Genomic DNA, 13,553 nt, shown 5'->3' on the forward strand with positions numbered 1-13,553 from the left:
GAAGTTCAGTCCCCTAAAGGTATGTGTATAAGGATATGAGAAACATCTCCAACAAAGTGTCCTCCTTGCAGCAAGTTATTTCTGTTTTCAGAGGGTTGCAATCTGCCTCTGCGCTTGCATTTTTAATGCAGACCCACAAGCCATGCTAAATGCTCTTGGGTGTTCTCTGTCACACTTCTTGGATGATACTGTTCTGGCCTAGGTAGCTTTGGCTTAAGCCATTCAGTGCTGGCAAAGAACTGGACTTCTCTTCAGCCAAGGTAACAGTCACTACCTGTCTGAAATCCAACCTTAGTCTCCATTCACGGCCACCAGGACATTTGACTGGGATTTCTAACGTTTGTACTGATATCAGCCATATCCCTCCAGAGACAGCATCTCAGAAACAATTCTTACAAAGTTAGCCAGCCATGATACAGAAATGTCTGCCACCGGCCTGGAAAGAGAAGATAAGACTCTCCTTGGCACAAACCAAAGGTGTGCTGTTGGCCTCCTACAACCAAATTATTTATCAGGAAAAGGAGTAACTGGAATTGGAAAGAGTGGGCTGTCTAAAGGAACGGCAGGACTAGACGGCTCCCCTATCAGATTTGGAGGTACATGGACTGAGCTGCACCTGAATCTGCAGGAACATGAGGTCATGCTTCTTTGATATGACAAAGAAGCATAAAGCCGAGGCCTGAACCTACTGTCAAACTCCAGGAGGGCCAGAATCTGTTATGGAAGGAGACACATACTTAGCCACTACTGCGGATGCTGTTAGCTACATTCAAGGGCAGCTGAAGGAAGCTTACAGTGGTATAACACCTAAGCAAGAGTCAAGGTTTACAGTGGGCATGGTGGTGCTGACCAATGACAATTCTTAAAGGCCTTATCATGGAATGCTAACCCCTGGCTGTGGAATGGGCCAGGATTGATACAGAGGTCTCTTGATGCTATTGCAGTTCGGCAAGCCTACACTTTGTTTCCATGCGTGAATCACCATCCCAGCCCCACTGACTCTTCCTAACAGAGGCCAGCCCTGGCTGTAGCACCTGCTGGTCACTGAGAGCAGCGATGTTAACACGTGAAGGTTCTGGATAACTACAGGAGTGGGTTTTCTCCTTGTTATGGAGATAGAAAGCCCAGGTTCTGGCAGGGCTTGTTTCTGGTTGCTCTGTAGACCTGAGTCTGTCTTTAAGTGCTCTTCCTTTCAGTACCTTGCCCCTGTTTCATAAAAGTCAGCCATATTGGATTACAGTCCCGTATTAAAGGGCCTCACTTTAACTTAATCACCCTTTTAAAGAGCTTGCCTGTGCCTATGGTTATATGCTGAGACTCTGAGATTCAACACATGAATCTCTGAGATAGCTAGCTATACCTCAATCCATAACAGAAACAAACTAGCAAATAAGAGATTAAACCTCATAAAGCTAATCCCTTAGGCAAAACTACTGAGGCAAACTACACCTGCTGTGGCAGTTCCTCAACAGGCACTCATTTATTTGTTTGTTTGTTTATTTAGATTTTTTGAGATAGGATTTCTCAGCAGAATCCTAGACTTCCTGGAACTCACTCTGTAGACCAGGCTGGCCTTGAACTTATAGAGATCTGCCTGCCTCTGCCCCCTGAGTACTGGGATTAAAGATGTGTGCAGCCACTGCCCAGACTGGTACTAATTTTTTAAGCAGTATCCTTTGAAAAGACTTTTTATTTTCAAACGAGTCTTCACTGTCATTCCTGGAAGCTCACGGTGAGTGATTTCTCAGTACCTTCTCTACTGTTGCTGCTGTGGCAGGCAAAGTCCATAGAGTCCCTTTGGCTGTTTATTGCCTGACTGTTCAACTTTGTCCCCAGACATGTTGTCTTCGGATACTTTGTCTGCAAAAGTAACCTCACTCATTTTCCTTTCCTGACAAATTGCCTACTTTGCACATTTTAATGTTCCATTTATACTCGGTATAAATCAGCTTGAAGCCAGTAAACAGTAACCATGCGGCAGACTAAATGTTATTCTGCCTTGAAACTTCTTTTGCTAAACAAATCAGTCACTTTTTTAAAAATTTATACTCCTAATTTTCAGGACACAGATAAAATGTAGCCATACACTTTGCCAGAATGTAGCATAAATGACTTTTGCCTTTATAATGACACACCCTTCCTTTCCTTCTAAAAAACCCTATTATCTATATTTCTATTAGTATTCTGGTTTCACAGAATTTCACCAGAATGGCCCATTATGTTCTGCCTACAATATTCTAGGGCTGTTCTAGCTTGTACTACCAAACTCTTCCATATTCCTCCTGCAAGCCAGTTCTGAAGGCCTCTGAATCACATGATCAGGTTCATCACAATAATGACTCCACTTCTCAGGATAAGTTTTCTGTAGCAGATACGTTGTTGTTGCTGTGGTAAGATATCTGGATAAAGCAATCGAAGGGAGAGAACCAGGGAATGTGAAGGAGAGTGCAGTTGATCCTGGAGGAAAAGTCATGGCAGACACAGAGGCAAGGGGTGTTAGCTAGGAATCTTTACCTCTTGATGTAGCAGGAGACAGAGATTCTGGGCCATAAGTACAGCCAACCTATCTAACCTTCTAGCCCTAGCCCTTCTGTGTTGAAGGAGATGCGGGCCTCATTCCTGCTACCCAGCTTCTGGCCACCTGGCTAGCTTATGCCCCAAAATAACAACACACAAACTGTATTCATTTAAACACTGCTTGGCCCATTTCTATTAATGTGTGTAACACCACGAGGTGCACTTACCGGGAAGATTCTAGCCTACGTCCATCCTGGGTCGGAGCTTCATTGTGTCTGCCCCAGAGAGCAGAGCTAAGGCATATGAGCTCACTTCCTCTTCCTCCCAGCATTCTGTTCTGTTTACTCCACCCACCTATGTTCTAACCTATCAGGGCCAAGCAGTTTCTTTATTAATTAACCAATGACCTTCCTCCATCACTTCTGCTCTGTGACTGACCACTAACATCCACACCCAGTGGCTCCACAGTCTCTCCAAACAGCTCCAATAGCTGGGCACCAAATGTTCAAACACATACTCCTATGCAGGGCATTTCACATTCAAACTGCAACACCTCCTAAGCACATGGCAGTGTGTGCTCTGGCTATCCAAAGGGCCTTTCCTGCATTGTAAACCATTCCTTCCTTCTTCACTCATCTCCTGTGTGGAGATTTGGATGTGGAGATTTGCAGGATTAAATGTGGAAGTGTCTCATCTCCAGCATGTATGAATAGTTGGTACTTATTGGTACTGTGATGCAGAATTTGTTTTACTTTTTTAGAACATTTTCTGCTGTAACAGGATTTGATGAAGGGAGGAGATTGGAAGTGTTTATGTAAAATAAGGGAACTTTTCATTTCAGATGGATTTTCACATGCTGGGAAGAAAATAGCACAATTTGACAAAACAGAGACTTAAATTTTCTGCACATATGAAGTGTGCATAAAAACACACAGGACACAGCTTGCTGAACACTCAGGCAGAGCCTTAGGGTAATAGAAATGGTGGCAGACAGGGCACAGGACAGAGAAGCTGGGTGCCTAGAGGAGTCTTGAGTCACCATACTGGGTTCATATGACTTGCCCACTTTACTGAGTGACTCAAAGCCAGCCTCTTAACCTCTATTTTCTCACCTGGAAACCAAGACTATATTTCCTACATCACTGAGTTATGTGTAAGTTGACAGTGCATTAAATCATTTGCCTGGCAAGCAATAAACACCACAGGCTACCTAAAGGAAGAAAATGAACAGCGACCATGTCTACAAGGGCATTCTTGTTGGTAAACACTGCATTTTGATTGTGAAGAACAGCAGAATATTTAGAAAAGACTTCCTTCATGTCTCTGCCAAGGCCAGTGCCACACAACAGTTCGAATCCCCAGACCCCTGTGAGAGAGCCCTGAGTCCCAAACAAGAAAATAATGATCATTACTATGTCAAGCCATGCACCGTGCAATTGACAATAACATCAATGAAAGCCATGTCAACTTCCACACAAAGAGCTTCTCTAAGTCCAAGGAAAACGAGTGAGTACAGGGCGCATGTGCAGATGGGGACTAGGCCACCTAAGGAAGAGGCAGCTCAGCCTGTAACACCTGCAACGCTGCCCTCACACTCCTTTCTGTTCACTGAGTGCCATGAAATACAACAGAGACACTGCTCCATTTAACCCTCACGGCCACTCCCAGAGCTAGGTGCTATTGCAATGCCTACCGCATACACAAGCAAGAGTCAGGTGTTCACATCTGTGAGAATGGCCCACTGAATCCCAGGGAAGGGATATAACACACACTTCACAGGTTGTGAGCAAGCCCCAGGGTTAAACACTCTGGACACTGATACCCAGAGAGCCTGGAGTCTCCATATTGCTTGTTAAATCTCAGAGGCCAACTTGTGTTTCCTTAGCAAGGCAGTTCCTCTTTCACAGGCACACGAATAACGTGGGTAACAAGTTTAACTGGACCAGGGAGAGCATTCCGAATCTGCTTTCCCGCCTGTCACCCCAGCTGCAGCGCCCACTGTGGCCATTTCTAGGATGTTAAAGGGGCCTCCATTTCTTCTCTGTCATTCAAAACAGTCCAAATGGCAAGTGCCTGGCTGAGGCCGTCTAGGAATGACTCACATTTTAAGTCATGTTTTAAGAAGTGAAATAAATCAATTACGCACTTGGACTCTCTACAGTTATTGTCATGTTTCATGAATGTCAGAATCAGGACAGGGGAAATGGAAGAAAACATTGTCAATCGCTGTGTGGCCATGATTCTTTCCTGCCCTAACCTTCCTCTTAGAGTTTCTCCAGCCTAGGCCTGGATTCTATCCAGCAGCAAGACTCCATTTGATTTCCATATCTCTCAACATGGGAGATTAAAAAGATGAATTAAACAACCCAGAGAACAGTACCACAAGAGGCCCACGCTTTCAGACCACTAGCTTCCAAAACAAAGGAAAGTAAAACTCACACACAGACATCACAAAGGACCAACAAGCAGGCAAAGGGGCCAGAGGACTGCTCCCAGGAGGATTCAGTGATTTCTGTGGCAATTACCAGTCATCTGGGCCCTCTGACACATCCCCAAAGAGATGGAGGGACAGCTCCAAGTTCAAGTTCAAGAAATGATACTCAAGTTAAAAAAAAATCTGAAAATTATATAGTGAACAGAAAAGGTGAGAGGGGGCTCAGAACTCTTGAGAGACATACAAGGGGGTCCAAAGAATAGTTCTGGGGAGGAGGCACGGGTCATAGCCAAAGAAGCATCTCTGAAGTTGGGCTCTTAGGAAAGAATAGTTCTCCAGAAGATAGGGAGGGGGAGAGCAACCCAGACATTTCAGACCTGAAGGCTGCTCAGGAAAACTGGAGTCCTAGAGTCTAGCATGACCAAGGCAAAGATGGGTAAGGTACCCTGTTAAAAAGGTCAGTGTTCTGGATTCACAATTACTACTGAGCTTTAGCCTTCCAGCAGTGACACTAGGAAGGGACATCTATGCTGGAGGTGAGCATTCTCTTCAGGTTTGCACAGGGTAATATGGGAGCATTGCCGTTGGTAGCTGTCTGCAGCCTAGGTTGGAATGTAGAGTCAAAGAGAATCCTATCTACTGACTAGCATTCATGGTGCTGGATCGCAATCATGGATATATCAACCCCTTACAAACCCTTTGACCTACAGAAGCGACCTGCCTGCAAGATAAACTGGTACCATAGTTGCACAAATGTTATGGAACAACCAACCATTTTTTTTTATTATTGAATTTAAGGTCCAACCGATGAGATGGAACCCAATCCCTGACACTGCTAAAGTGGTCAAGAACCTGGGTCTGGATAAGTCTTGGGACTGGGGGAAAACCTAATACTACTATTCTGCTAAAGGAATATCGCAATAAATGACTCCTAACAACAGACCGCTATAACCATAGATCATTGCCGACTCAACTCACATTAGAAAATGTCTTGCAGTGGATGGGAACAAACACAGACCCACATTGGACAATACACAGAGATTGGGATATTTTGAACATTCATTCCTAAATGGGATGTCTTCACTACCCTGTCCTCCATCAGCACCACCAGTGCTCAGGGATCTGCAGGGAAGGAGAGGTGGAAAGGTTGTAAGAGCCAAAGGTGATGGATGGCTCCAAGGTCATACAACATATATCCTACATACAACATATATCCTACATACAATAGGACTAGTACACATATAAACTCACAGAGTCCATGAAAGCACACACAAGCACAGGTTCAAGCTAGATAGGATTTCAGTACCGAAAGGAGAGGACACCTGGCCCCACCTCTAACCTAGATGTCATCTGTAATTGATTTCCACTCACAAAGGGAAAATCAGTTTTCTCTGATAGAGTGTCACTGGCTGTATGAACCACACTGTAGGCATGCCCCATGTCCAGAAGGAGTTGGCCAGCACAAAATGTACTCAACAGAATCTTTGTGAACTTTTTGATTCATTTTGCTATTTTGGCTTTTTTTTTTTCTTTCTTTCTTTCTTTTTTATCTTACTGGGTTCTGTCTTTTTGCTTTTTTGTTTCTTGGTTTTTGTTCTGTTTCAAAAGAGAAGAAAGAGAACATAAAGTTGGGTCAGTGGGAAGGTGCATACGATCTGGGAAGGGGAAACATGCTCAAACATATTGCATAAAATGCTAATTAAAAATTAAATGAAGTTACTATTCATCAAAGGTAAAAAGAATAAATCTAAAAGAGACAAATGAAGCAGCAGGTGCGTCTGTGTCAGGCACTATGCTGGATGCTATAATCCCACCTACTTCAGTACTACAAGGAACTTTCAGCCTTCTAGAGGAGGAAACAGAGCCTCAGAGGCTGAGAGCTTTTCCTCAGTCCTCCAAGCTACTTACTGCCTATGAATAGTACTTGTCCAGTCCCACCATTATCCCAAGCCTCCTACAGCACCAGAGGGCAGCGGCTGGAGCAGAAGCAGCCCAGGGACATAGGAACTGTGTCACAGAAGACTTGGATAAGGACATAAACTATTCTCTACCTGTAGTAACTGGTAGCTAGAGTAAACCCACCAATTTTTGCCTCATGCAGTGTCCTTGGACTCAGTGCTAGAGAGAGGAGATGGAGAGATTTCCCTGGAGGATGGCAGTCCCCACTGCAGCTTATAACCTAAGGAATTGCTGTCACTGAGACACTGGGAGGAGTCATGTTTATAGACTGACCACACACATGGATAGCAAGAAGCAGTAGGGACCATGTACCTCTGAGGGAGGTTACATGACATCCATCCATCCATCCATCCATCCATCCATCCATCCATCCTTCTATCGACTCATGCACAATCTCTATGCCAAATACAAGCCTGTAGTTTTGAGAGGCAAAACAGGCCCTATGAAACCCTTCTTCCAAAAATACCACTTCCAAGAAAATACAAACGTGTATGTGCATGTGTGTACACATGCTGGCCAATGTCTGTGTTGATGCATTTGCATCGGGAAGTGTGAAGGAGTTGTCGATTGACCTTGACCCCTCCATGCAAGCCACTGGGTTTGTCAGAGGTAGTTCTGGGGTCTTGGTGAGGACTGCAATAATCAAGCAGCTACCAGGCTGGGGAGATGAGCATCCTGGCTGTTTCTCTCTGGAACTGACGCTTTGCTTTGCTCTGTTCTCTGATCTGGACCCTGGATTCTATTCAATAGACCTCACTTACATACTCTAGAGGAACCAGTAGACAGGCATTAACGCAGGAGCCAAGCCTCCACTGGCTTTGGTTCAGAATCCCAAGGAGAAAACAAACCATTAGGGTTGGAATTCATTTCTAATGTTACCAGGTCAGCCCTGGTGTTCCGCAACCCCCTTTCCTCCTATGTTGCCCCCACCCATGCAAAAAAAGCAAGGAACTTTAAACAGCTTTTTAAAGGGTTTGTGGAGGCTTCTTGCACATCAAATGGTTCTTCGTAAACAACATTTTAATGATTTCTGTGTAAACAAATCAGAAACATATGGATTAAATTTTCTTCAAGATATACACATGTAATTAAGGGGGAAAGTGCTTGGCAAAATGCATTTTGCATTTTATCAAACTCAACATTTGAAAAATAGGTTGAGACATCTGACAGATGTAAAACCAGAGACACAGCCTGTCCTACAGCTCATACTCGTCTTCTGAGCAGAAGAACGGAGACTGCCTCATTAGGTCTTGGCTCTGCCTCTGCACTGTCTAGAAGAACCTGCTGCACTGTAGCAGACAAACAGTTCCTCTGACTCTGCAACAGCGGGGCTGGGTCTTCTGGAAGCTTCTTCTTTCATTTTGCAGCACAGCATAGTCCGATGGCCCATACTTGGTCTGACTGGTATGTTTCTGGGAAGTGTAGCACATAAAGGACTATCCTAGGCTACATCCTGCAATTCACACCTTCCCATCAGCTCGGCTTGGGTAGTGTATCCTGTCAACCCCCTCCATGACTGAGCAATGAGTGGAAGAAGCAAAACTGGGCACTTCCTGATCCTTCTCTTCTTCTGTGCATGGATTAAGTGCAACTGTGTCTTTGGGTGTACCCTTCACTCATTTGTTCCTTGCAGGAGGAATCTGTTGTCTGTGTACCGTATCCAGGGCAATGTATTGGGCTCCTTATTTTACTAGTTTTAGATAGCACTTGCAACTCTGGGACTCCGGGACCCTAGGTGTCCCACCATTTCCCTCTAGTCCTGGGCCATGCATATCCCTCTCCCTTGATGTTCTCCAAGCAAGGCCCAGACTCTTCTTCCTTCTCAGTCTTCCTCAGGGTGAATACATCCCAGGGTACATGACATAATTATTCCTGGCTAAGTTGTCAACTAGCCTTCTGGCTTCCATGAGCTTCTGATGGTTCTCCCATCCTCCCATGCCTGACCCCCATGCTCAGCAACCCAGCCCCACTAACCAAAACTCTTCCAGTGATGTGGGCTGTCCTTACGCATGCTGAAAATATGTGCTGCTTTTGTTGGTTGAGTAATAAAGCTGCTTTGGCCTATGGCAGGGCAGAATATGGCTAGCTGGGAAATCAAAGCAGAGATACAGGGAAAAGAAGGTGGGGTTAAGGGAGATACCAGCAGCTGCCAGAGGAGAAAGATGTCATAGAGTCTATGGTGAACCACGGGCCACATGGAGATACAAAGATGAATAGAAATTGGTTAATTTAAATGTAAGAGCTAGCCAGTAATAAGCCTGAGCCATCAGCCAAACAATTTTAATTAATATTAAGTCTCTGAGTGATTATTTTATAAGTGGCTGCAGGATTGGGCGGGACAATAGAAAAGCTTTGGACTATACCCCATTGTCAGAGTTTAGCTCCTCAGTATCTTCCAAAAGACCCACTTCCTAATGCCACTCACCCTGTGACGAAGTGTTAACCATGAACTTTAAAGGACACGTACATTTAAATGACAGTGTTTGCACTACATGGCCACCATGTGCCAGACAGCCTTACCTATGCTTTTTAACAAAGCCTCCTCAGGCATGGCATCATTATCCACTCATGGCTGAAGAAAATGGGATGCACACTTGTATATAGTCATGGATGTGGTGGTGGGGTTAGTCATGGAGACATGAGAGTCTCAGCAGGCAGTTCTGAAGCTAGCTCCAGCCCCTCGCAGCTCCCACTCCACACAACCTTATTCTAAACATTCTTTCTCTTGCAGAAAGTTTGTAAACCACCCAATATCTTTTCTTTTTGAGTCAGCCAGAGTATGTCTCTCTTGCTTAGAAAAACCATGGAATGTCATAATTCTGGCTGACTAGGACATCAGCAAATAATCTGAATTGGGGGGGGGGGTCAAGACAAAGGGGCACTAGGCTGTCCTCAGAGGAGTCCAAGGGAAGAATGAAGGCACAGAAGCAACACAGGCCCAGGACAAAGACATGCTCATAGAGGCATGCTCACAGAGGCACGCACACTACCAAAGTCTGGAGGAATAAAAAAGTCTATGCTAGAGCTGATTTTAAAGGATGGGGCACCGGAGAAGCAGAGAGAGGGAAGGGAAGGGTTGTAGGAATTAATGGTGAGTGCTGAAAGGAAGAGAAAGGCATGTGGAAGGGAGGAGCTATCACTGGGCAAACAGAGGAGATAAATGGAAACCATGGAGTTGATTTGGAGAACAGGGCATCTTCTTCCACACACATACTGGAGCAAGCACATATGTATACAGTGCCCCACACATAATACCTAACATGTACAGGTATGTCTCCATCTATATGTGGCATGTGCTTATAAATCTTGCATGCTTTCACCTTCTTAAAGTGTGCCATACTAGTGATCCCTTGGTCCTCATACACTCCAAGATACCTATGAATGTAACCCAATGCAAAATCAAAACCTTAGTGAAACCCTATGAAATTAATTTGTGTTTGTTTCTATAACTCCCCTGTGGATTTCTTGGGTGTGAGTTTTGTAAATTGCATGGTGTTGCAATGTCAAAGGTTGGACCTGCCTACAAGGTACTCAACAAAGAGTGCAGGGTTTTCCAATCCCCTGCCAGATCGCTGGCAGCTGTGCAGACGCTTCTACCTTGTGCTTCACTTCTGGAAGACACTTACAGCTCTAAGGGTCTAGATGTTCCTGTCTCCAAGAGTCAGACTCACAGCCCCTAGTGATCTGCTAAGAATAGTTAGTAATGACTCTACCATATCTAAAGCCTAAGAATACTCAAAGGCTTGTCTAAAGAGCCCAGAAAATCCAGCTCTTTGGAGCCCCTGTGGGACCGCACACCCATCACCACGGGTGAAAATGCAGTATCTTCTATACCTAAGAGAATGGCAACCACAGAGCGGAAACCACAGGGAGAATCACACTGGCCTGGTTGCTAAGGAAGCAGAAAGCAGAGGGGAAACATTTTGGAGTTATCTGCCACTTTTACCTAGAGCGGGAAATTCTGCCCAGCACTGAAGCAAGCACACAGCAGCGACTAGGGACATCAAACAAACACTGCCGTGTGCTCACACGTTCAGCCTGCTGGGGGAGAAGAACTATGTGCTGGTTCCTTTTGTCAAAGGCAAGATTCCACCCCAGGGACGTGAGAGCCAGTAACCAAGCCCAGAGCCTGTGTTCTGAGTACATGCCATCAATAACCAGATCTAAGCGGGGGGCCTTCTAAACATGAAATATATTTCTGCAGCTTGAAAAGAGACTTTGGGAGACTGGTTTGAGTTAGAGTAGAGTCAAGAATTTTCTTTAAGTCCCCCTCTCTCTCCTATGGGCAGTAACTCCCTGCCTGGCAGAAACAAGATATAGCCCATGGCCGACCCTGGTTCACTTTCCACAGCCTGGCAGGGTGACAGCTAAACCTGGGTAGGAGATGACAGGCAGGTCCCATGAGGACTGCCAAGGATGGCTTAAATCTATTTAACTCCTATACCTCAAGCTCTCAGACTGTCAGGACTCTGCCTACAGTCTTCACGGGGCTATTGGAAAGCCTGTGTGGGCAATGGCAATGCGAGCCCTTCTGCACCACTCCCATCAGAGGGTACAATTAGGTCTTTAAATCCTAGGGTGCAATTAAATCTCTATCATGGTGCTAACGGCTCAAGCAACCTTGAAGTCACTGTCATGTTTTAAAAGACTATTTTGGATTGTTTCATGTCTGAAATTACTCTATAAAATCATTTTCATTTTTCATCTTCTGTTCAGAACATACTTCACGCTAGAAATGGCTTTTCCTGCTAACTACACTACACAAAAAGGCAGTTTCATTTAAGTCTTCGTCGGCTATTACTACTATCCTGGTCTAACTTCTATCGGGCAATGCGGAATGCCAAACTCTCCATTTGGGCCCTAAGGATCCCAGACATGGACCAACCCCAAGTTCTTTAAAGGCAGTATAGATTGCTATCGCCTTTCAAAGGGGGATTGAGGAAGAAAGGCTATTCCCTGGACTTTGCTGTCCTATGACTCTGCAGAGATGCAGTTATAATGTGATGCCCAGTCTCCAGTTATCTCACTAGCAGACTACAACTTCTCTGAAGAAGGTGGTTATGTTTGCTTCACTATGGGATCCATAATAACTGTCAGAATAATCAATGACATGGAAATTGCTTCCCTGAACTCTGAAGGGCAAGTAATAGGCAAACTATGAAAGGGAGCTAGTAAGTGTCCAGTCACAAGACACAGGCACAAGAAAAATGTTCTTGAGCTTGAGTTGGAAGCTTATGGTTGACCAGGCCCCTCAACTGGTGATTCAGAGCAATCCGGAAGCTAATATGCTTGTAATTTCCCCAAATTTGACAGTTTAGTGCATAGAGCTACACTGATATCATCCTATACCCGTAGCCCAGGTTGACTTAGAAGAGGAAATAAATATTCCTGCTTCTTTTCCCTCCAAAGTGCTGGACTTGTATGTGTGTGTCACCATAGCCAACTTGTACACAATCATTATTTCCGTCAGAGAGGGGAGGAACCATAATCTTAAGGGGAGGAGTCATCACTGGAAGCCGATGTAAGGAGGAGACTAGTCAGCGACATTGGATGCCAGTGCCCAATCCTCGGCCACTGAATTTCCAACTCAAATGGGCAGACAGGAATGTTGGGAAAATAACCTCAGTGTCCACATGAAGAATGGATTTGGGGGAGTCAGGCCTGGACATACGGAACCTTGTTATGTCCACACTTCTCTATGCTGGAAGGGAAGAGGACAGCACACGGCTTGCCCCTCAGCCACCCACAGAAGCTCCCCAATCCTTAAACACCATCAAGGAAGGAAAGTAGAAAAATGAAAGGATCGTAAGCATGTGTACTAAGGTAGGGTAATCTTGCAGATAAAGGTGTTAAACAAAACAGGCATGCTTCCAACTAACACAGTAGTTAACCAGTTGTAACAGGGACTGCAAGGCAGGCGGAGCCAAAGATACTTACAGAAAAGGCCTGCTGACAGCTGAACTGCACATTCACATGAAGAAGAGAGCATCCAGGCAGACAGGTTCATGTTTGACCCGCCCAGAGGACGCTTGCAATAGTTGATATACTTAGTGTGTGTTCCTCTTTGCCCTCTAATAGGAGCAGTAGCAAGGAGTCTTACCTTTGTTGTACATGTTTGTTGGCACCTGGACGTCACTCAGACTGATGTTCACAGGCAAATTATTAAAGTGGTCGTTGGGGGCTAAGATGAATTCTTTTCCCAGTTCCAAGAAGTTCCCGTCTTTGTCCCTTTCGTTGATCAGCACGGCATTGAAGTATTCATACTGGAAGAGAAAGTCGGACGGTATTAGAGGTTGGTGACTCGGATAGAAGGGTTAGAACCTCCAGGCAGACCTGGGCACTCATAGCGTACCGCCTCCTGCTTTTGTGACACACCTCTGCTCATGGAAAGAGTCTCAAATCTTTGCTGTATTCGCATGGGTGCCACAGCATTGAAGAAATATTTGCCAAAGTTATTCAATAGACTTGAAGAAAACCTTTATGTGAGCACAGAGAAAATTGCTGTAAAACATTTTAGTCTTTGTAAGTTGAAGATAAAACATGTCCTAAAGTAGCTTACAAATTTAAGTTGAATGTGGTTAAAAAAAAAAACAAGGAATAGGAACATGTATATTCCCAATTTTCTGAAATTATCATACTGATT

At 44.8% G+C, this 13,553-nt stretch overlaps 1 protein-coding gene across 4 annotated transcripts in view; it reads right to left on the bottom strand.

Annotated features, from left to right (window-relative positions):
• Cacna2d3 (calcium voltage-gated channel auxiliary subunit alpha2delta 3) overlaps window positions 1–13,553 on the bottom strand; it is an 812,834-nt gene that overhangs the window by 466,722 nt on the left and 332,559 nt on the right. For all 4 annotated transcript variants that reach the window (XM_075988898.1, XM_075988900.1, XM_075988899.1 and 1 more), the window contains exon 5: window positions 13,011–13,173. In XM_075988898.1, coding sequence (XP_075845013.1) covers window positions 13,011–13,173 — 163 coding nt within the window. The remainder of the gene's footprint in view (window positions 1–13,010; window positions 13,174–13,553) is intronic.

Source organism: Microtus pennsylvanicus, chromosome 10 (genome assembly GCF_037038515.1).
Source record: "Microtus pennsylvanicus isolate mMicPen1 chromosome 10, mMicPen1.hap1, whole genome shotgun sequence".
In the NCBI taxonomy this organism is placed as follows: domain Eukaryota; kingdom Metazoa; phylum Chordata; class Mammalia; order Rodentia; family Cricetidae; genus Microtus; species Microtus pennsylvanicus.